We start from the raw sequence: 20,505 nt of genomic DNA on the forward strand, positions 1-20,505 counted from the left end.
TGTTTTTTTCCATAGCGTCCCACAGATCAATCCAGAGAGTGGTGGGGGTTATGTCCCTCTGCCAGCAGGTGGAGATAGAGAGAACTTCCGAGGTTCACTATATGTGGTCATGTGTAGCCACTCAAACCTCAGTATTCTCTCTATCTAGCAGGTGGAAGGTACATAGCTCTGCAGCTCTGGTTTGGGACTCCTCACCCGTTCCCTCGAGTTGAGTTGGGCGTCCATTAGAGGGTTGAGGGCTCACTGCGGTGGTGAGTGCGGTACACCTGATGGGGCCAGGTCCCTCCCCCCCCCCCCCCCCCCCCCCCCCCACGGAACCTCTTGGCAGCCTACGTGAGTCTGACAAAAAAAAAAAAAAGGATTTTTTCACTCGTTTGCACTCACAGTAAAAAGGGCTTCATTTTAGCCGGGGTAGTGTGCAGGGAAAGTTTGTGCTTCTAGCCGGGGGGGGGGGGGGGGGGGTGGACTGTACTCTGGTGCTTCAGTGGAGGCTTATGGCAGCTCCCTTGGAAACAGTCAAACGCTGCTCCCGGTGTGGGAGCCAGAGAGCAGCGTCGGGAGCGTGCACAGGCTGGTTTCGCGGCTCCCGATCTGAGGAGCAGGTTTTGGGGGCGAGGGACCGCTCGTGTCAGAGCATGGAGTCGGCAGCACCATTGTTGTCCTTTGCGCCTGCTTCGGCCTGCCTTGCAGCTGATAATTTTGGTGCCATTTCTCGGGCGTCCCCGGCGTTCTCACCCGCAGCCTCTTCCGGCACTAGTAGTTCCCTCCAGGCGCCGGATGCGGTTTTTTTGTTAGCACTGGACTCAGGGGACAGCAGGGCAGCGTCTGTTTCTGAGGGAGTGTCACGCTGCATTTCCAGCGCGGCTGCTCCAGGACTGGGTTCATCTGGCGCCATTTTGAATTCCTTCCCTCGTGGTTCTGATCGAGAGGGGGGGCGTTGGCGATGGAGACTTTGATTGCAGCAGATGGCAGGCAGTTTTCTCTGGAATTTGTGCTGCTGATGCACAAGGCGTTCCTCCTCAAGAGGTCCGGGGGAGCCCCCGCTGTGGCACCTCCTGCAATGTCACCTCCGTAAGAAGTGGCCGCATCATCTCCTTTATAGCCACGCATCCGCAGTTTGAACCACGAGGCTTGGATGCTATTTCAGTGTGTTCGGAGGTAGATGATGGCCAATTACTACTACTACTTAACATTTCTAAAGCGCTACTAGGGTTACGCAGCGCTGTACAATTTAACATAGAGGGACAGTCCCTGCTCAAAGAGCTTACAATCTAGAAGACAAGTGAACGGTCAGTCCGATAGAGGCAGTCAAATTGGGGCAGTCTGGATTTACTGAACGGTAAGAGTTAGGTGCCGAACCCAGCATTGAAGAGGTGGGTTTTAAGCAAAGACTTGAAGATGGGCAGGGAGGGGGCTTGGCGTATGGGCTCAGGAAGGTTGTTCCAAGCATAGGGTGAGGCGAGGCAGAATGAGCGGAGCCTGGAGTTGGCGGTGGTGGAGAAGGGTACTGAGAGGAGGGATTTGTCCTGTGAACGGAGGTTTCGGGCGGGAACGTAAGGGGAGATGAGGGTAGAAAGGTAGTGAGGGGCAGCAAACTGAGTGCATTTGTAGGTAAGAAGGAGAAGCTTGAATTGAATGCAGTATTGTCAGGAGTTTCCCGACAAGCCCAGTCAGATTCTCCGGAGGACGGCAAATTGGCCTCAGAAAGGGGGAGATGATCCCAAGGCAGCTCGTTTATTCCGCCAAGAAGAGCTGCCGGCTCTAATAGTGTGGGCTATGGAAGTCTTGAACATCTCCATTCCGGACAGCGGGCTTCCTTCTTCGGTAACCCCGTCTATTATGTCGGGCACTAAGTGGCCCCCCCAGGACCTTTCATATTCATGAGGCAATGAAGGTGCTCATTGTGGCTCAGTGGGACATGCCGGAGGCAGGTTTGCACGTGGCCAGGGCGCGCCTCTATCCGCTCCCTGACGCGGAGCGGGAGGCTTTCCGTCTGCCCACAGTGGATTCCTTAATCACTGCAGTCACTAAGAAGACTACATTGTTGGTAGAAGGCGGCACAGCTCTTAAGGATCCTCAGGATAGGAAGTTGGAGTCTTCATTGAAGATGTCTTTCGAAGTGGTGGCATTGTGTATGCAGGCTTTTGTCTACGGTTCCTATGCGGCCAGAGCGTGTCTGTCCTGGGTGCAGAAAGCGGCCTCACCGGAGGAGTTCATGGAGTTTTTGCCTTCTCTCGAGGCGGGCCTAGCTTACCTGGTGGATTTGCTTTATGATTTCCTTTGAGCCTCAGCTAAGGGGGTTTTGCTTTCAGTAGCGGTTTGCCGCTGGTTGTGGCTTTGTCACTGGTCTGCAGATACGGCGTCTAAATCTCATTTGACGCGTTTGCCATTTAGATGCAAGCTTGTGTTTGGGAAAGATTTAGACCAGATTGTCAAGGATCTGGGGGATTCTAAAGGCTGCCGCTTGCCTGAGGATAAGCCTCATTCTGGTTCCCGTGTGGGCGGCTCATGGTCCCAATTTAGGGATGCACGCCGGTATAGTCCAGGTAGATCTGGATCTTTCGCGAAATCGCGTTTTTCTCAGAAGCAGCAGCCGTTTCGTGGAGACCGCTGCCCCAGCGGGGCTTCTTCAAGACCAGCCGCTGGAGCTTGTCCCCAATGATGGGGTATTTGCTCATCTCCTGGTGGTGATAGGGGGACGGCTGACCCTTTTCCTCGGAGGATGGGCCAAAGTGACATCAGACGAGTGGGTCTTGGAGGTCATCCGAGACGGTTACAAACTGGAGTTTTATCAAACCCTGGCAAGAGTTTTTTGTGGAGTCTCCTTGCAAGGCTCCCTCCGCACAAGGTAGCAGCGGTCAAGGAATCTGTAAGAAATCTGGTCCAGCTCGGAGCAGTAGTTCCCGTGCCTCTGGAGCAGCGAGGTTTAGGCCGCTACTCCATTTACTTCGTGGTACCCAAAAAAGGGGGATCATTTCGTCCGGTACTCGATTTAAAGGGCGTGAACAAGGCCCTACGAGTACGTCATTTTCGGATGGAAACTCTTCGGTCTGTCATGGCCCGCCGTTCAGCCAGGAGAGTTCCTTACCTCACTCGATCTTAAGGAGGCTTACTTGCACATCCCCATTTGGCCGCCTCACCATCGATTTTTGTGTTTTGCGATTCTGGGCCAACATTTTCAGTTTTGGGCTCTGCCATTCAGACTGTAAACTGTGCCCCGCACCTTCTCCAAGATTATGGTGGTAGTTGCGGCTTATTTGCAGCGAGAGGGAGTACAAGTACACCCTTATCTAGACGATTGGCTGATAAGGGCGCCTTCCTTCCAGGAGAGTGTGCAGGGGACGGACAGGGTCGTCAGTTTACTGCACTCGTTGGGTTGGATAATCAACTTGGACAAAAGTCAGTTACTACCTTCTCAATCCCTGGAATATCTCGGAGTGCAGTTCAACACTCGGTTGGGCGCAGTGTTCTTGCCGGTCAATCAGATACTGAAGCTCCAGTCTCAGGTTCGGAGTCTATTGGGGTTTCAAGTGCCCAGGGCCTGGGATTATGTTCAGGTGTTGGGCTCCATGGCTGGAGGTGGTTCCGTGGGCCAGGAGTCATATGCGGCCTCTTCAGAGGTCACGTTTGAGTCAGTGGGCCCCCTTGTTGGAGGATTACACTGTTTGCCTTCCCTGGAAACCATCGGCCAGGCTAGCAATGCGGTGGTGGCTTTGCCGCAACAAGCTGGAGATCGGCATACCCTTGGCAGTCCTGGACTGGCTGGTTGTGACCACAGATGCCAGCCTCTCAGGCTGGGGAGCCCATTGTCTGGGTCAGGTGGCGCAGGGGTCGTGGACTACGGAGGAGGCGTCCTGGTCCCTCAACCATTTGGAGCTGAGAGCGATTCATCTGGCCCTTTTGGCTTTTTGTTCGATCCTGACAGGGAGGCCGGTTCAGGTTCTTTCCGACAATGTGACAGCAGTGGCTTATGTGAACTGTCAGGGGGTCACCAGGAGTGCTGCTCTGGCCAAGAAGGCGTCCCTTTTCTGTCTTTGGGCGGAGGAGCGCTTGCCCCTGTTATCGGCGGCTCACATAGCGGGGGCGTTGAATGTCAAAGCAGATTTTTTAAGTCGTCACGTACTGGACCTAGGGGAGTGGGAGCTCTCCGATCGGGCGCTCTCGATAATCACGTCCAGGTGGGGAGTTCCTGCCATAGACTTCATGGCTCGAGGAGTCAATGCGAAGGTTCCGCAATTTTTCAGCAGAGGCAGGGATCCCCTCTCTCGAGGGATCAATGCTCTTCTTCAGCCGTGGCCCCTGTCTGACCTCCTGTATGTGTTTCCGCCGTGATAGGCAGGCTAATAGGTCATGTGGCTCGTCACCCTGGTCGGGTGATTGTCGTGGTTCCAGATTGGCCCAGGCATCCATGGTATGCAGATCTGGTCCGTCTTCGAGTCAGCAGTCCTTTGCGGCTGCTGGCTCGTTGGGGGTTGTTACGTCAGGGTCCGATCATTATTGAGGATCCCTCCCCGTTTGGTCTTATAGCCTGGCTTTTGAGAGGGCAAGATTGAGAAAAAAGGGCTATCCAGACAAAGTCATTGCTACTATGTTATGAGCTAGGAAGTGTTCCACTTCTACAGCTTACGCTTGAGTGTGGCGAACCTTTGAGTTGTGGTGTGAGGCAGCAGGGCTGACTGCAACGTCGGCTTTGGTGGCCGCTATTTTGGCCTTTTTACAGGATGGCCTTGAGATGTGCCTGTCCTTGAGTTCTTTGAAGGTTCAGGTAGCGGCCCTAGCGTGTTTTAGGGGTTGTCTTCAGGGATCCTCGCTGGCCTCGCACCCAGATATCATTTGTTTTCTGCGAGGAGTGAATCATTTACGTCCACCGCGTTCCTTGGTTTTTCCGGTGGCCGCCTTTTGAGCCTCACTGTTATCACTGAAGGACTTGACGTTGAAAACGGTGTTTTTGGTCGCTATTTCTTCGGCGAGGAGAGTTTTGGAGCTGCAGGCCTTATCCTGTAGAGATCCATTTCTACGTTTTACGGAGGCAGGAGTTACACTGTTGACGGTTCCTACTTTTTTGCCAAAGGTCGTTTCGCGTTTTCATGTGAGTCAACAGCTCTGTCTTCCCAGTTGGATTTCTGTCCCCGTGCAACTCTCTAGTTTCAACATATCATCAATGACGACACCTAGATCCCTTTCTTGGTCAGTGACTCCTAACGTGGAACCTAGCATGACGTAGCTATAATTCAGGTTCCTCTTTCCCACATGCATCACTTTGCACTTGCTCACATTAAATATCATCTGCCATTTAGATGCCCAGTCTCCCAGTCTTGTAAGGTCCTCTTGTAATTTTTCACAATCTCCCTGCGATTTAACGACTTTGAATAACTTTGTGTCATCAGCAAATTTAATTACCTCACTAGTTACTCCCATCTCTAAATCATTTATAAATATGTTAAAAAGCAGCGGTCCCAGCACAAACCCATGGGGAACCCCACTAACTACCCTTCTCCATTGAGAATACTGACCATTTAACCCTACTCTTTGTTTTCTATCTTTTAACCAGTTTTTAATCCACAATAGGACAGTACTTCCAATCCCATGACTCTCCAATTTCCTCTGGAGTCTTTCATGAGGTACTTTGTCAAACGCCTTCTGAAAATCCAGATACACAGTATCAACCGGCTCACCTTTATCCACATGTTTGTTCACCCCCTTCAAAGTAATGTAATAGATTGGTGAGGCAAGATTTCCCTTCACTAAATCCATGCTGGCTTTGTCTCATTAATCCATGCATTGAATATGCTCTGTAATTTTGTTCTTTATAGTAGTCCTCTACCATTTTGCCCGGCACCGACGTCAGACTCACCGGTCTGTAATATCCTGGATCTCCTCTGGAACCTTTTTTATATATTTCAAAATTTTATTGATGACATTCAAAACAAAAATAAACAATTAAGGCAATTTGCCATGTACAGTCATCAAACTTTTGTCATTTTTATCCCCCCCCCCCCCACGTCCTCCCTCTGTTTATGCTTCCACATTTTAACATTGTAACATTTTATTCCCTCCAATGGATTGCGTTTATTAGTCAATAGCATCCCGCTGCCCAATTAGGCTATAAATGTAACAGGCAAAACAACAATAAGACCATGCGTTGCGCAGGAAAGAACATTACATAGGGGATTCCCCTCCCTGGAACCTTTTTTAAAAATCGACGTTACATTGGCCACCCTCCAATCTTCCGGTACCACGCTCGATTTTAAGGATAAATTACATATTACTAACAGTAGCACCACAAGTTCATTTTTCAGTTCTATCAGTACTCGGGGATGAATACCATCCGGTCTAGGAGATTTGCTACTCTTCAATTTGTAGAACTGCCCCATTACATCCTCCAGGTTTATAGAGAATTATTATTCAATTTCTCTGACCTCGTCAGCTTGAAATACCATTTCTGGCACCGGTATCTCTCCCAAATCTTCCGAAGCAAGGTGATATCCTACCTTTCCATTATGTAGCTTCCCACTATTCCAGAATCTGTGGGATTGTTGTGTCACCAGCAGCTGGGTATAGAGAACTGAAAGTGAGTTGAGACATATCTCTCTGGGCATCCAGTTCTGCTCCTCAGTACTTTCTATCCCTAGCAGGGTGGATAGACACACTTTCAGCCTCTGGTTCTGAGTGATTTGTTCCCAGTCCAGTTGGTCGGGTCCCCAGTTGAGTTTTGCAGGTGGCTTGAGTCTGCAGAGTCATATCTGGAGGTTTTCAGATCCTTGTCTGTGGTGCCCCATAAATCTACATTTCCTCAGCGACCCTCCAGACCAGTCAAGATGCTTGGGTTATGCACGCCTACCAGCAGAGGGAGACTGAGAAACACTGAACTTTGAACACTGTATATGTATCCTGTGCAGAACCCCAGCTAGCCAGTATTTCTCAGTCTCCAGCAGAGGGTAGACGTGCAGCCTGTGCAGTCTGACTAGTCTGGTAGGCCTGGGGGGTTGTCTTTGTAGGCCTTTGGTTAGAAAAAAAAATGATTTTTGATATTTAGGTTAGGTCAGAACTCCTGTACTTGTTTCTCTTTTGCTTCGGGGGTGCGGGTCTGGTGGGGCCTGCATTTTCCCCCCTTGGGGTGTCACACCTGGTCAGCTGGGTCCCTCCCCCTGTGCTGCTCTGTCCGATGTAGACAGCCTTGTGCCTCGGTTCCCATGTCAGGGCGGGGAGCCTTGAGTGCCTCTTCAGTTGGCAGCAACCAGGCTCAAGCATACTTGTTTTTTGTTTTTTTTTTTTTTGGGGGGGGGGAAGCAAAGCAGATCCGGTTTGTTACCAGTTCTTCTTTGCTGTGCTGTCCAGAGGAGCAGGTGCCTTTTGTTGGGGGAGAGTTCGCTGGTGCTGGTAGTTAGGGCACAGGATCGGTCCTTGTCTCTCTCCTTCCTGCCACGCCAGTGTCTTTAGCCAAGCTTCTTTGCTGTTGCGCATGTTTGCGCCGGGGTGTAGAGGCACCGGGAACTCCATGTCGGCTCTGTGGGGAACCAAAACAAACGTCGGCTGCGCCTCCAGAGCTAATAGCAGAGGGTCCCCTCAGCGTGTGCTTCGGGTGCTGAGGGATCTGCACAGGCAAGCTCTCTGCCAGGCCTGACAGCGGCGGTTTCTATCTTTGACGGGAACCGCCACCATTTTTAATTCTTCCTGCCCTGCAGAAGTGCCTTCTTTGGGGTAGGTGCCCCCTTTTCCCGGTCAGCCTTCAGGACAGGAGAATGCAGGGGGGATGGGTTTTCCCCCAAAATTTGTTTGGACACTGTATAAGGCATGGAGGTTGGGGCCTTCTCAGCTGGACCTCCCGGGGGGGGGGGGGGGGGGTGGAATTCAGTCCAGTAGTGGCTAAAAAAAAAACCCCGGCTGGACTGGGTAGATGAGGGGAAGTGTTACTCTCCAGGCGGTTCTGAAGGCGCTCTCAGTGAGCTCAGGGAGGACCACCCTTTATTGTCTGCTACAGAGCAGGACAACGTGGTTCCAGGGGAGGACCCTTCGGTAGTCCGCATCATTCATAGGGATGAGCTCTCGGAGCTTATTGATTGTGACCTCTTAAGTTTGAGCCAGCCGAAGCTCCCGTGGGGGATGTGAAGCAGGTTGACCCTTTAGTTAAGGGCATTAGGCATACAGCACGGTCCTTCCCCATGAATAAAGATATCAAGGAGATGATTTCCCAGGAGTGGGCTTCCCCTGATTCTCCTTGTAAGGTGGCTTAGGCAATGGCGAGGCTCTATCTCCCCCAGGAGGATAGGGACTCTCTCAAGGCCCCCACAGTGGTCGCGGCGGTCACTAAAACTACTGCTATTTCCATGGATGGTGGCGTGTCTCTCCGTGATCCCCAAGATAGAAAGTTAGAAGTGTTTGTAAAGCGTAATTTTGATTATTACGGCTCTGGCATTGCAGGCGTCAGTGTGTGGGGGCTCGGTGGCTCGAGCTTTTTTCGTTGGACCGAGAAGCTTCTGGATGACTCGGTAATGGACAGGGCTTCTTGGATGCAGGATTTAGCTAAGTTAGAGATGGGTTGTTCCTTTTTATCTGATGCCCTTTACGACTTGTGAGCATGGCGGGGCAAAATGTAGAGTCGAAGAGCAAATTTGTAGAGTTTTTCCCCCGATGTTTGGATGTTCATAAAGAATGATGTGGGGACAAAGTTGTCCCCATCCCACGAGCTCTGTCAGTGTTCCTGCCTCATCTCCGCAAGCTCTGTCCCCGTTTGCTCTCTCCTTGTTCCTGTGAGCTCTGTCGGATCCATCCACACAATCCTTGAACGGTTCTGATTTTATATATCATTTTATTAAAGTATAAAAAGAAACAATATTCTGTACAACTGTTGTTTTATAATTACAAAACAGTACATAACAAGTATCAACAAAATCCCTGTGTCCCCTCTCAAATATCCTCTCCACTTGGCACTAGCACTATCAGGAAGACTGAACAAGCTAAATTACTGCAGAATGCTACATAGATGTATTCTGTTAGCATGAATTTTGTATCACGCACACACAGAACACAAATGCCAAATACGTATTAGCTGATCAAAAATGATAAACATATATTAGCTTGAAGCCACACCACAGAAATAGAAAGATATGCATTTCCTCCTTTAATGTGCAAAATATCAAGCTCACAAAATGCCAGAGGTGGGGGGGGGGGGGGGGTTGCAACTAGGACAACTGCCCCCTGGCCAGAGAGAGCCCTAAGCCTGCAGGAAGCTAAAGAAGGCATGGCCTGGTAGTGGTCTTTGGGATCCCATCCCAAATTTCTGACCTAGGCCCTAACCACGTCTTAACACCAGCTCTGACATATTCTAATCACAAAGTAGAATCACCCGTAATGTTTTTTTCTACCTTTTGTTGCTGTTCATTTATTTTTCAAATCATGTTGGTCCCAGGCTCTGGTTTCTGTTTCCCTCTGTCTTCGCAACTCACTCGCCAGGATCTCCTGCCGATTGACATTTCTTCTTTCTTCATGCTCGCCATCCATCTTCCATCTGTGTACCTGTCTTTTTTCCCCATGTTCTGCATCTCTCCTCTCTGTGTCCCATAAACTTCCCTGTCCAATATCGTCTCTGTTCCATCTCCCCGCATTCATCACTACCAATCTATGTCCCAGGGACTGTCTTTTGCAAATCAATTATCTGCATTGGCTTTAGATTTTTGAGTTTGGTTTTGACATGATCCTCCTCTGAACTTAATGACTTCCTACCATCAACTCTCCAGGGTAAAAGAGTTGAGATGACAGAGGAGAGTGTGAGGTACTAACTCAACTTCTTTGTGTGTTTCTGCAGCTGAGGTGATGCCAAGTGCATCGTACCTGCCTGGCCTGGTGAGCTGTGTGCCAGGAGTCCCTGTTGGTGTATGCAGACCTTCCTGCACAGACCTCAGTTGCACAGCTGCCGCTTTCTCTCCAGAATATGTGGAGTTGAAGAGATCGGAGCCGAGCATGAAAAGATTATATACAGAGGGTAAAGTAAAAACCCCATAGTTCATTAATCTACAAATAATCATCTAGAATTCCGAAAAAACCTAAAAACTCACCTGTTCAAGAAGGCATACCCCACAGAACTGACATAAATACTAAATAATGAAACATGGCAATTTAATCAACCCCGACGCATGATCACACCCTGACATTTTATCTGAATCACCCCAACCTATTTACTGATACTTCTTTACTGTATTTGTCACTGTAATAGTACCCCTACACTGTATTTGTTCACACCGGAGTCTGTAACCACCTCTCCGGAACTATGTAAGCCACTTTGAGCCTACTAATAAGTGGGAAAAGGTGGGATACAAATGTAACAAATAAATAATCCCATAAGAGGAAAGTCGTGACTTAAGTGCCCCTTTTGGTAGTACTAAAGAATCCCTACACAATATAAGGCATACCCTCTATCAAATTATATATCCTCTTAGGTAATGACCTACAAACTCTATCCAAATTTATAATTTGCCTTGAGCAAAGATCCATCCATCTATGGATTAATGAATCAGGTTGCCATCCTAAGAATCTCCTGTAAGGGAAAGGACGGGTCATAGGCTGCAGGACTTCTTTACAGTTCCATAGCTGTCTAGGAATGGCATAGTTTTATTCAGCAACTTCCCTTCTGAGTTAATAGTTTGGTGGTGTTTTTTGATTCCTTTAAGTGTCCCTCTGTGTGATCATTGGGGTCCTGTTGTTTTGCAGCTACCTATGTTTTTTTTCCTCCCAAAGAGCAGGATGAGACACTCTCCATACCTGTTACTCAAGATACTTGATCAGCTTTGACCTTTGCAGTCTCTGGCCCATCTTTAAACTCTATACCTGCCAGAAGTAACTGCACCCAATCTGGCCACACCGGGGCCCCAGTGTGCTTAATCAGTCACTATATACTTGGTTGAAGAATTGTAACTCCATTCAACTGATATCTCATTCGCTTATGCTGTTAAAACACAGGATCACAAGGAGATGTGACTGCCTCATGCAGATGTGTAAACTGCTTGAAGGAGATCCCAATAAGCAAATATAGTCCCTCCAGCACAACGAGCAGTTGTTGGAATAGCACCAGTATCCAAGGACAGCAAGATCTGAGGAGAACAGAGACAGGTGTTAAAAGGTGTCTCACAGAAGGTAAGGCTAAATAATTTACCTGTAGCAAATGTTCTTTGGAGACAAAGTAGTTCATCAGGCACATACATGACTGACATTATTGCGCTTGACACCAATCTTTCTGCAAAGGCAGAAGCCTTTCACTATTCTTGTGTGGCAGATCCTTGACGTTGATGACCCCACAGCTCCCTCAGTTTTATGTATATTAGCTTTGACTAGGGGGAGAACAACTGTGAAGATACCACCAGACCAGCCCAGATGAGTTTATGTCAGAATGGTTAGCCTGACGTCAGTGTCAGGTAAAATAGTGGAAACTATAATAAAGGATAAAATTACGGAAAGCATAAATAAACATGGTTTATCGGGACAGCGTCAGCAGCCAAGGGAAGTCTTGCCACACCAATTTACTTAATTTCTTTGAAGGTGTGAATAAATGTGTGGATAAAGGTGACCTGGTTGATGTGTGTATCAAGATTTTCAGAAAGCTTTTGACAAAGTTCCTCATGAGAGACTCCTGAGAAAATTAGAGTCTTGGGATAAGAGGCAATGTTCTGTTGTGGATTAGGAATTGGCTTTTGGACAGAAAACAGAGGGTAGGGTTAAATGGCCATTTCTCTCAATGGAAGAGAGTGAATTGTGGAGTGCCACAGGGATCTGTACTGGGACCGGTGCTATTATAACATATTTATAAATGATCTGGAAATTGGGACGACAAATGAGATGATTACATTTGCAGATGGCAAAACTATTCAAGGTTGTTAAAACACTTGTGGACTGTGAAAAATTGCAGGAAGACCTTAGGAAATTGGAAAACTGGACATCCAAAAGGCAGATGAAATTTAACGTGGACAGATGGAGGCAGAAAACAATGGCTTGTGAATGCATGTCCTACTGTGCTGTTCCAAGTCACCTCCATATTCTCTTTCTTGAACAGGTGATAGATGGGCATAGTCATGCAGCCCACTTCTGGGTCTGGTGGATGTGACTTCTGGGCCCAGTTAGAGAGCTAGTCACCCAGTTGAGTCTAGGAAGGCAGAGTAATATCCTGGGTCCTCTGCCTGACCCTTGGGACTATCTGGAGGAGTGCAGGTCCATTTTCTCTCATTCTTTTTCAGCAGAAATGTGAATAAACTTTAAAAGGGACAAAAATGAGTGTTTTTGTGGGGAGGAAAAAAGCCCCAAAAGAACAAAGTAAGAAGAAGCATTTCATAGAGATATGTTGCAGTAGACAACACATCCAATGATCTCTGTAGAATGAAAAACAAATCATAAGAATTACTGTGCACATACGATGAAAGGTTTCTGCCTTTCCAGAAGGTTCTGGAAGATTGATGTCCGTTTGACACTGCATTGAGTCAGGGTCATGCAAAGTCAATGACAGCTCATATTTAGGTTGAGGCACAGGAGGTTAAAGGAACTTGTCCAGGGCCACACAGAATGTCAGTGGAACAAGGAATTACTCGGTATCAACAAACGAAGGAAGGCTACTATGGCTCTAACTCAGATAATCCAACAACAAGTGAAGAGTCCAGTATAAATGCTAAGTGCTCAACAATTGTGTGTTACATAAAAAGAAGAGCATGTTTGAAAATAAAGGAAGATTGAAATTTTTAAATACATCATGTTGATTTTCTGATCAAGCATTTATACTGGACTTTTCACAAGGAATTACTCAACATATGTGACTTGGTGAACTGCTGGTCTTCTAAGAACGTTCTGTTTTATTTCATGTAATTACTTGCCCCCACTCCTCATTGTTTTTTTAGTAAGAGTTGAGCAAGTCTTGAAATTTCAAAGCTCAAGCCAAGCTTCAGCTTGGTGAAGTAGCCTGTGTTAGGGGCTTAGAGTCAAGACCTTGATGAATAGAAATAAGTCCATTGGATAGAATCACAAGCCTGCATCATTCATTAGTTTCCTCGGATGCTGAATTGAAGCAGGGCCTGAGTCTAAGCAAGCGATTACAGTATCATCCAATTAACAGAATACAAAAATGAGTGGAAATATCTCCGCAAATAAACAAGTGAAACCAAGAAGCGGTGACAACCCAGAAAGGGACACTGATGCCACAGAGGTTCCAAAAGAGTTTATTGCAATCCAGATATAGAGCCAAAACTTGACTAAATTTTGTACTATGCGATGATCTGATACTGCCGTGCTTTTGCTAAACAGCCTACTTCAAGGATCAAAGCTGTTAACTTACAGCCAGATGTTATGTGGCTGCATTAGGTCATCACATGTGAAATAGAGTAAGTTTTGGCTCTATATCTGGATTGGAATAAAGTCTTGGAACCTCTGTGGCATCAGTGGCCCTCTGGGTTGTCACTACTTGGTTTTATATCCAGTTTGTATCTAGGTACTGTAGCAGTACTAACTCAGCATACAAGTTGCTTAAGAGCTACAGAGCCTGCTGTGTGATCTCAGTTCATGAGGTTTTTTTTTTTTGTTTTTTTTTTTGCTTGATAAAGGATGAATGGATGCAGACTAGAGCCAGGGCTAGGTTTGGCTTTGGCTTCCCACCCAGTCTTGACCCCTTACCTTTCAGAGCCTGAATAAATTTAAGCAAAACTTGGAGAGTCCTTCAGTGAACTAGGCACGCGAGGAATTTTTTTGAGTTTGAGTGAACTATTTTGAGTTGTGATCTGAGGACAGGGGTTTTCTGTGGTTCAGCATTTTGGGGAGGGGTTTCATGTTTTCAGGGGGCAAACTTCTAAAAAGTGTGTCTCTTCTTTTTAAAGTGGCATCTCTGGTGACTCAGGGTAGGTCACATCCACCTGGCTTGGTGAACTGTCCGTTGCAAATACCTGTAAATATACCCACTGCTGCCAGAGTGGCCACCAAGACCATACAAGAGAGCTCTGAGAAGGGGACATCAGAAGTAGAGATTAAAGGATGTGTTCCAGAAGGTATGAAACAGATGTTGGATATCCAGCTTTTGGTCACAGTTCACCCACAGGGTTCTATTATTACATAGTCACTGTGTGGAGCAAGCACTGCTGGACGTTGCAGCTCCAGAGTTCTTTATTCAACCACTTTCCTCATTGGGCTGTGTATTTTGGGATTTGTACACTCCTGCAGTCTGCCCCCATCTAATTGAGTGGACAGTGTTGAGACATGCTTGAGCTGTTTCTATAATGTAGTGCTAGCATAGACTAATGTTAGATTTCTGCTACTAGCTACAGTGTACAGCGCTGCATACGTCTAGTAGCGCTATAGAAATGATAAATAGTAGTAGTACTAACGAGATATAACTATTCTGGCTTGTCTTAGCCACTTAGTCTCAGTCAACAGACCAGATGAAAGAGGCCTAACCTGTTTCCACTTTGAAAATCATTTGGGGACCCCAGTGGAAGTGTTTGTGAAACACAGGTTTTTATTGTTTCTTTGTCAAAACAATGAATATTTCCATTATGTAATTTCCCAGTATTCCAGAACCTATGGGATAGGTGTCTATCAACCAGCAGGTGGAGATAACTGAGCTCTTTCTCTCTTGACATCCAGTCCAGCTCCTCAGCATTTCCTCAGCAGGTGGAGCACTCCAGCACTTTTCAGCCTCTGGCTCTGAGTGATTTGCTCCTGGTCTAGTTGGTCAGCTGCTCCCCAGTTGAGCTTTGCAGGTGGCTTGAGTCTGCAGAGTCATATCTGAAGGTCTTCAGATCCCTGTCTGTGGTGTCCCGTGAATTTATTTCTTCCCTCCCTTCACCTCTCGCCTGCTTTCTATGGAGCTCTCCTTTTGCAGCACAACAACCTTAAAAAATAAATAAATAAAAAACGAAAGGAGAAAGAAAGAGATTTGCTGAAGAGTTTGGAATATACCTGTCCTGATCCTTTCTTATCTGGCGTAAGACTTATGGAGACTGTGACCTTGAGGGGGAGTAGCTGGCAGTGGTAAATCTGGCTAAAGTTTGATATCATCCAATAAGTATCCTGTGCAGCCCTCTGCCAGTCAGTATTTTAGCAACAAGGGATCTCCCCTCACCCCCCCTCTCACCTCTTCTCCAATTAAGAAACCGGGAGCCCCAGACAAACAACCATATTCATTAACTTGAACATACTCACAATCAAATAAGCCTGTACCAGGAGCAGATTAGAACTCGAACATGCTAGATCCAGGTGAGTAGAGTCTGTCAACTGAGACGTTCAAATGCATAATGCTCTCATGGTTATGGTCAAGAATGTGAAAGTGCCCAGATACTTTAGTCACTTAAAAGGAGAGGTTTTCAGAAAGAATAAACGTGCTAGTCCAGTGGTGACCAAGAGACAGGCTTCTTGGACACTGTTGGGTAGGGTTATCCGGAGGATAGAAACACATTGCAGCCTGTGTAGCCTTGACTTTTCGGATTGACCAAGGAGACCACAGAGTTCTTTGTATATCTGTTTTGTGTTGGTTCTCTACTTCTAAGTCACTTGACAGTCTCCTAGAGCAGGGCCCAGTGTCAGTGCAGGATATGGCTTCGTTCTCTGTTGCGGCCTGACAAAGTTTAGAAAGAGAGGATATTCCAGTCAAGTTACAGGTACCTTGTTGCACTTCAGTAACATATGTTAGAATCTGGTACATCTTTGAAGATTAGTGTGAGGAATGTCGGTTGGTGCCATTGAGACCTTCGGTGTCAGAAATTTTGGATTTCCTTCAGGATGTAGATAAAGGCCTAGCATTAGCCTCTTTTAAAGTGCACATGGTGACTATAACCTGTTATAGGAGTCAAGCGTGCAGTAAGACCTTGGGATATCTCATCTGGCTATGGTTCGCATCTTCAAGGAAGTGAAACTGTTGAGACCTCAAAGGCATTTGCTGGTTCCACAGTGGAATCTAAATTTTAGTGCTCTTGGCATTGCAGAAGGCTCATTTTGAACCTCTAAAGAAAGCTTCCGTGAAGGATCTCACTGTAGACGTGGTTTTCTAGGTAGCCGTTTGTTTAGCAAGGCATATTTCAGAGTTGCAGACCTTGTCTTGTGCACCATTCTTGGTGTCCTTAAAGTAGTGGGGCTGGTCTCTTCCTTTCTCCTGAAGATAGTTTCATTTTTACATCTTAATCAGTCCATGTTCTGGTCTTTCGAGAGATGGAGGGAGTGGAAGAGGTGGGTTGTGGGTAGAGAACTGTGCTGTTTATTTAAAGAGAACAGATGCTGTTTGTGGGAGCCCGAAAAGGAGAACAGCATCTAAGGCTTTGGGACCAGATGGATTAAAGAAGCTTTTACATCATTATATATTCTTCAGATGTCCCGTACTGCGAATTCTGAAGGCTCATTCCACCAGAACTCCGGCAAATTCTTGGGTGAACATAGCCTAATTCCTCTGCAGGAGATCTGTTGAGTGGCCACTTGGTCATCATTGCATTCCTTTGTATGTCATCATCGTCTGGATGTTCATGTTAGCCAAGAGGTGTCCTTTGAGGCTAGTATGCTCTTTGCTGGTTTGTACATTTCCCACCTTCATCAGGTACTGCTTTGGGACAGTAAGGAAATAATTAGATCTTACCTGCTAATTTTCTTTCCTTGAGTCCCTCCAGACCAGCTCAGAACCTGCCCAAGGTAGTTTCTAAGAGGTACAGCTTTTATATGGATATGTTGTGCTAGAAGTGACAAGTTGAGCAGCAGTGGGGGTTTCCCTGATTCTAATCTGCTCCTGTACAGGTTTATTATATGACATTCATTAACATGAATGATTATCTGGGGTTCAGGGTTCTTTTATTAGAAGGGGAAGTTCCTTGTTACAACTTTGTGAGAGAAATACTGGCTGGCAGATGGCTGCACAGGATACTTATTGGATGATGTCACAGCTCAATAGTTTTGAGTTTCCACCTGCTGTAGAAACATGTATACTCGCTTGCCTGGATTAGTCTGGAGGACTCAAGGAAATAAAATTAAAGGTAAGATCTAATTTCACCATCAATTTTAAAGAAAGCAAACCTTGACCTGATCAAACTTATTAATCCTAGGAAACATCATTGAAAAGGCAGTGCAAATAGAGCTGTCCAACTTTCTGTCAACTACTAATGGGCTGAAATGGGCCAAGATCAACTTCAGTCCTCACCTCAGCACTGAGACATTTCAAGTAAACTATGCCTTTTCATGAATCATGGTCAAGTACTCCTTAATCTTTCTCTGGTATTTGACATTTATGTTCTGCCTGAAGGCCTTGGTATGTGTAGCCAAGCATTCAGTTGGTTTAAATTGTTCTTTCTTAACAGCTTTGACTATCACAGTGGAGTCTGTCATCATATCCCCATCTTCTCTGGTGTGTCACAAGAGTTCTGTTTTATCATCTGTTCTATTCAACAGCTACTTGTCTTCCCTAAGCAGTCTCATTAGAGAACACCTATTCAGGCACTACACATACGTTGTTGATATTTAGCTCTTGGTCATCTCAGCTCGGAATTCATCAGAGTACTTAGAATCCTGAACAAATGTATAGCATTGATTCTGTCTAGCTATGCCAGTACATAACCCACAGAAGACAGAATTAATATGTGCAGGGAAAAGATCTAAACTCCTCATGGCCTTGGATAACTCTTGAAGGGACAGGTCCAATTTACAGCCTGGGTTTTATATTGGACTTTAGTTCACTTTCAAGCCTCAAGTAGCTATCTTCACCACCTCTGCACATCCATTGTGCTACCAGAATTATTTAGGCCTGTGTGATCGCATTCCTTTTTAGAGAAAAGTTGATGTACTGTCTAAATGCACATGGAGGGGCATTTTCGGGGAAAAAAAGTCCAAGTCAGAATTGTCCAAAAAAAGTCCATCTGAGAGCCATTTTCAAACAGGAAAAACGTCTGGGTTTTCTGCTCAAAGATGTCGAAAAAGGAGAGCCATTTTCTAAACCGACCTATCCAACTTATAAATGCCAAAAAAAAACCCAGGCACAACGACATCTGTCTGGCATCATTTTGAGAGAAATGGCTGCACAGATATCCCTGCATATCAGGGGGTGTATTGCTTTGGTATTACAAACAGCTGAGGGGGAGACATGATAGAGGTATATAAAATAATGAGTGGAGTGGAACAGGTGGATGTGAAGCGTCTGTTCACGCTTTCCAAAAATACTAGGACTGGGGGGCATGCAATGAAACTACAGTGTAGTAAATTTAAAACAATCAGAGAAAATCTTTCTTCACCCAATGCATAATTACACTCTGGAATTCATTGCCGGAGAACGTGGTGAAGGCGGTTAGCTTGGCAGAGTTTAAAAAGGGGTTAGACGGTTTCGGACAAGTCCATAAACCGCTACTAAATGGACTTGGAAAAATCCACAATTCCAGGAATAACATGTATAGAATGTTTGTACGTTTGGGAAGCTTGCCAGGTGCCCTTGGCCTGGATTGCCCACTGTCGTGGACAGGATGCTGGACTCGATGGACCCTTGGTCTTTTCCCAGTGTGGCATTACTTATGTACTTATGTATATCAAAGCAGTTTACCGCAGGGATCCCCCCTCTCGCCAACTATTTTCAACCTAATGATGATCCCCTTGGCAAAACTTCTATCAAACCATAACCTTAACCCATACATATATGCCGATGATGTAACGATATATATTCCTTTCAAACAAGACATTAATGAAATCTCCAACGAAATCAACCAAAGTCTACACATCATGAACACCTGGGCAGATGCATTCCGATTGAAACTGAACGCAGAAAAAACTCAATGCCTCATACTTACCTCCCAATACAACACGAATAAATTTACCGCTATTAACACACCTAAATTAAATCTGCCAATCTCAGAAACTTTAAAAATCCTTGGAGTCACTATTGACCGCCACCTAACACTTGAGACTCATGCAAACAACACAACCAAAAAGATGTTCTACTCCATGTGGAAACTGAAAAGAATAAGACCATTCTTTCCAAGATCTGTCTTCCGCAGCCTAGTGCAATCACTCGTACTCAGTCATCTGGACTACTGCAACTCACTATTCGCAGGCTGCAAAGAGCAAATACTGAGGAAACTTCAAACAGCCCAGAATACAGCAGCCAGACTCATCTTCGGAAAACCAAAATACGAAAGTGCAAAACCCTTACGTGAGAAACTACACTGGCTCCCACTCAAGGAACGTATCACCTTTAAAGTATGCACCTTAGTTCACAAAATCATTCACGGTGAAGCCCCTGCATACATGTCTGATTTAATAGACCTGCCACACAGAAACGCTAAAAGATCATCCCGAACTTTCCTCAATCTCCACTTCCCTAAGTGCAAAGGCATAAAATACAAAGTACTGCATGCATCAACCTTCTCTTATATGAGCACGCAATTCTGGAATACACTACCACGCAACCTGAAAACGATCTACAAATTAACCGACTTCCGCAAACTATTGAAGACTCATCTCTTTGAGAAAATTTATTGCAAGGATCAAAACACAGGAAGTCCATACACACTAATAGAAATGCATCAGTACACTCTCTTCTGAATTCTCTTCCCCCATACTTTCACCACAGTTAAAACTCTACCCACAGATAAATTGTTATACCCTAATGTTCTCTTGCTATTGTTCTAAATTGTTATACCCTAATGTTCTCTTGCTATTGTTCTATCGCCCTATCATTTCCCCATTGTTACATTCCATTGTTCTATTCCCCAGATGATATTTTGACTTTGACTTTGTCTTCCCATAACTCTTCACAATGTAACCCATAATCGTACTGTGACAAATTGTATTTCCATCATTCACAATGTATTGTAAGCCACACTGAGCCTGCAAATAGGTGGGAAAATGTGGTATACAAATGCAATAAATAAATAAATAAATATAAAATACATTAAGACCAAAATTTTAAAAAAATAAAAAAACTACTCCATAAAAACGGTAGGTCATATCTAACATATATATCCTGAGGCAGCATTTACTCTTCCATAATATTAATAGATCTAAAAAAAATCTAAATAAATAAAAGAAAGTAGGTCCCTGGAGGACATTATGGTCTTCCTCATACTGTGAACTGTACGTTAAAGTCCTGCTTAAAGATGGATCATTCCATAAAGTTGGTGCAAGCCAAAAGAATGCCCTCTCCCTTGTGGCCACCCAGTGTGCCCTAGAAAAATGTGACAGTGACATTCCATGGTGTCGTAAGGACCCAAGACATTGTGCAGGTATATACAAAGTTGTCCACCTACCCAGGTATAATGGCTGCTATCCCCATAGTAATTTGTGTGCTGTGCATAGGATTTTAAACTTGATTCTAAAAGATATGGGCAACTAGTGGTACAATATAAACAGGGGGGGGGGGGGGGGCATATGATCAAATTTTGGGGCATTCCCAAGAAGTCTGACAGCCTTCAGGTGTCTCCTATATTTAGGTACAGTAGATAATTTGGTGATTTTGGAGGCCTCACAATTTCCACCACAAATGTACCAGGTAGAGTGGGATTTGGACCTGGATCCCCTTGTTCA

The 20,505-nt window shown here is 45.8% G+C and overlaps 1 protein-coding gene across 1 annotated transcript in view; it reads left to right on the forward strand.

The window, feature by feature from the left end:
• The first annotated feature begins 943 nt into the window (after nt 1-943).
• LOC115466151 overlaps nt 944-20,505 on the forward strand; it is a 168,293-nt gene continuing 148,731 nt past the window's right edge. The window contains exons 1-4 of the mRNA XM_030197264.1: nt 944-1,071; nt 2,395-2,546; nt 9,806-9,982; nt 13,845-14,012. Of these exons, the coding sequence (XP_030053124.1) occupies nt 944-1,071; nt 2,395-2,546; nt 9,806-9,982; nt 13,845-14,012 (625 nt within the window). The remainder of the gene's footprint in view (nt 1,072-2,394; nt 2,547-9,805; nt 9,983-13,844; nt 14,013-20,505) is intronic.

Source organism: Microcaecilia unicolor, chromosome 1 (genome assembly GCF_901765095.1).
Source record: "Microcaecilia unicolor chromosome 1, aMicUni1.1, whole genome shotgun sequence".
Lineage (NCBI taxonomy): Eukaryota > Metazoa > Chordata > Amphibia > Gymnophiona > Siphonopidae > Microcaecilia > Microcaecilia unicolor.